General features: G+C 50.5%; 1 protein-coding gene across 1 annotated transcript in view; it reads left to right on the forward strand.

The window, feature by feature from the left end:
• The window catches only part of Trpv2 (transient receptor potential cation channel subfamily V member 2), a 22,089-nt gene that overhangs the window by 1,518 nt on the left and 17,513 nt on the right, over positions 1-3,058 (forward strand). The window contains 1 exon segment of the mRNA XM_050163770.1: positions 1,092-1,373. Within this exon segment, the coding sequence (XP_050019727.1) occupies positions 1,186-1,373 (188 nt within the window). The 5' untranslated portion in view covers positions 1,092-1,185.

Here is a 3,058-nt window from a genome sequence, read left to right on the forward strand (position 1 = left end):
TCCTTCCTTTCTTTTTTTTTTTTTTTTGAGACAGGGTTTCTCTGTGTAGCTTTGGGGCCTATCCTGGAACTCACTCTGTAGGCCAGGCTGGCCTGGAACTCACAGAGATCCGCATGCTTCTGCCTCCTGACTGCTGGGATTAAAGGCGTGCACCACCACCACCCAGCTCCTTTCTTTTCCTGTGGATGTGGATGTGTGTAGATGCCAGAGGTAAATATGGAATGTCCTCCTCGGCACACTCAATTTCATTGTTTGAGACAGGACACCTCACTGAGCTCACCAATTCAGCTAGACTGGCTGGCCAGCGAGCCCTAGGGAGTCTCTTGTCTCTGCCTTTTCTCATTGAAATTAAAGATATACCTCAGTGTCTGGCTTTTTATATGGGGACTGGGGGTCCAGGTTCAGGTCCTCCAGGTTGTGTGGCAAGCACTTTGCTGATTAAACTATCTCCTTATCCCCCAATTCCTTCCTTCCTTTCTCTTATTTTTTGAGGCAGAGTAGACCAGGCTAGCTTCAAACTCTATGTAGCTGAGGATGACTTTGAACTTCTGATCCTCTTGCTCCTACTCCTCCCCCCCTCCTTTTTTTGGTTTTGTTTTTCCCAGACAGGGTTTCTTTGTGTAGCCCTGGCTGTCCTGGAACCAGCTCTGTAGACCAGGCCTGCCTCTGCCTCCTACGTGGTGGGATTAAAGGCATGCATGGTCACTCACTGCCTGATGCTCCTACCTCTTCTTAAAAATATTTTATAAATTAATTATTTATCTTCTGTGTGTGAGTGTCTGTGCACTGCGTGTGTATCTGGTCTGGGAGCTGTGGAGGTAAGAAGAACACATTGGATCCCCTGGAAAGGGAGTTACAGAGGGCTTATGAGCCAACCTGTAGTGCTGGGATTTGAACCCTGCTTCTCTCTGGAAGAGCAATCAGTGCTCTTAACCCCTGAGCCATCTCTCCAGCATCTTGCTTTGGATCACAGGTGGCTTATGCTTTGCTGAAGACAGAAGCCAGGACTCCCTGCGTGGCAGACAAGCGCTCTATTTACTGCGCTTCCTCCCCAGCTCCTACTCTCAGCTTCTCGCTATCACCTTCTCCAGGTCCCAGCCTAGTCTGCTCCCCTGCGGGATGAGAGCCTTGGCATCTCCATCACCACAGAAGTTCCGGCTGTAAGGAGCATCATTCCCTCTCAGGATGACTTCACCTTCCAGCCCCCCAGCTTTCAGGCTGGAGACCTCAGATGGAGACCAAGAAGACAGTGCTGAAGTGAACCAAGGGAAGCATGAGCCACCCCCCATGGAGTCACCATTCCAGGGCGAGGACCGCAATATCTCCCCCCAGATCAAAGTGAATCTCAACTACCGAAAGGGACTAGGTGTCAGGTAAGGCAGCAGATGGGGCTGGGACGAGAGAGGCTCCCACACAGCACCCCAAAGTCACTCAGTGACCAATCCAGCACTTGCCTCTTCCTCACTGCCTAGCTATGGTGGCTCCTAAGTCCCACATTCTCTTCCCTAGGGTCACTCCTTGCAGAATGGTCTCCATACGTGGCCCTTGGCCAAGATTATGGTTTTTGGTAGGGACACTCTTATTCAGTACCAAGTATGCAACTGACAATCAAATCCCCCTTGTTGATGTTTGACTCCCCGCTATTAAGGTTCCCTGTGTGGTAGCCGGGGTGGTGGCTGGATCCACGGTGCATCCAGGGAGACAGAGACACCTGGAACTGTCTTGAGAGCATCTCTGCTTTGCTCCAAAGCTGGCATGGTCTCTCAGGCAACGTGAACCCTGAGAACTGAGGACAGTAGGCTTCTGCTCATCGTCATCGGGGCTTTGAGTTTCCTGTGTTCTCACTATCGATTCAGTGAGGGGGGGGGCATTGTTTCTAGTCCTGCTAGGAAACTGTACCTGGCTTCCCAGAATCGAATCCTCATGGGCCAGCAAGACTGCCAGGAAAGCCTATTTCTCCTTGCTCATCCCGAGACTTGGCCACCAGCTTTGGCCGCTAAGTTGTCTGTGCCAGAGAACTGTGGCCAGATTTATGCTAGCTCAGACAGGTGCATGGGAGGTGTTTGTTTGTAGTGTGGCTGGCCTCATAGAGTTAGAAAGGGCTCCCCGATGCCCTTTGGAGCCCCAGTCTGTGCCTTTCTTTGCCTCTCGATTCCTGCCCTAGTGGGAGGAAGCACAGTCCAAATGGCCATAATTTCCAAGCAGACAGACAGGGCTGTGCTGTGCTGTCTCTGCTGTGACAGAGCCCTTCATGGTCATGTGGCCATGCGGCTAACTGGGTGAAGGGTGCTCATCTAGCCAGGAGGATGCAGACGCATCCCTGTGTGGCACTGCAGATGTGGGGACTGGCTTTAGGAGTGGCTTCAGGAGTTGATGACCCCGTTAGTCACCCTGTGTGTCAGAGTCACCAGTTCTTATTGGTCAGCTCATTCCTCAGATCTGCTTGTTTGCTTTCTTGTTCTTAGGCAGCCTCTTGCTATATAGCCCAGGCTAGCCTCCAATTTGAGGTGATCCTCCTGCTTCAGCCTCATGAGTGGTGGGATTACAGGTATGTGCTACCATGCCCAGCTTTCCACAAATGTTAAACTGGGACCTAAGAGTCTCTAAATCACAGAGTAGCTGTCTTTTCTTATTTTGACCTCTCTCCCCTCTTATCTTCTTTTCATAGTTCTAGGGGCCCCACAATTAGGCAGGCCACTGTGAATCCTGACGCGGCCTAGGAATGGGCTGCCTAGACACATTTGTGCACTATGCCAGGTACACTGTATGGACTAATCACTTTGTTTGATGATATTTCCTTGGGTCCTTATAATAACCATGGGATATTTTCATTTTTCAAGGAGCAACATAGGTTAAGAGAGGTTAAGTGTCAGGAACTCACCAAGGCCAGCTGACCTGGGTCTGAAAAAGCCTGGGTTAAAACAGGTCTCACTGAACATAGCGGACAATGAGGACTACTGAGACATCAAGAACAATGGCAATGGGTTTTTGATCCTATTGCATGTATTGGCTTTGTGGGAGCCTAGGCTGTTTGGATGCTCACCTTACGAGACCTGGA

The sequence above is a fragment of the Alexandromys fortis genome, unplaced genomic scaffold (assembly GCF_014885135.2).
Source record: "Alexandromys fortis isolate MF-2015 unplaced genomic scaffold, M_Fortis_MF-2015_v1.1 scaffold_149, whole genome shotgun sequence".
Lineage (NCBI taxonomy): Eukaryota > Metazoa > Chordata > Mammalia > Rodentia > Cricetidae > Alexandromys > Alexandromys fortis.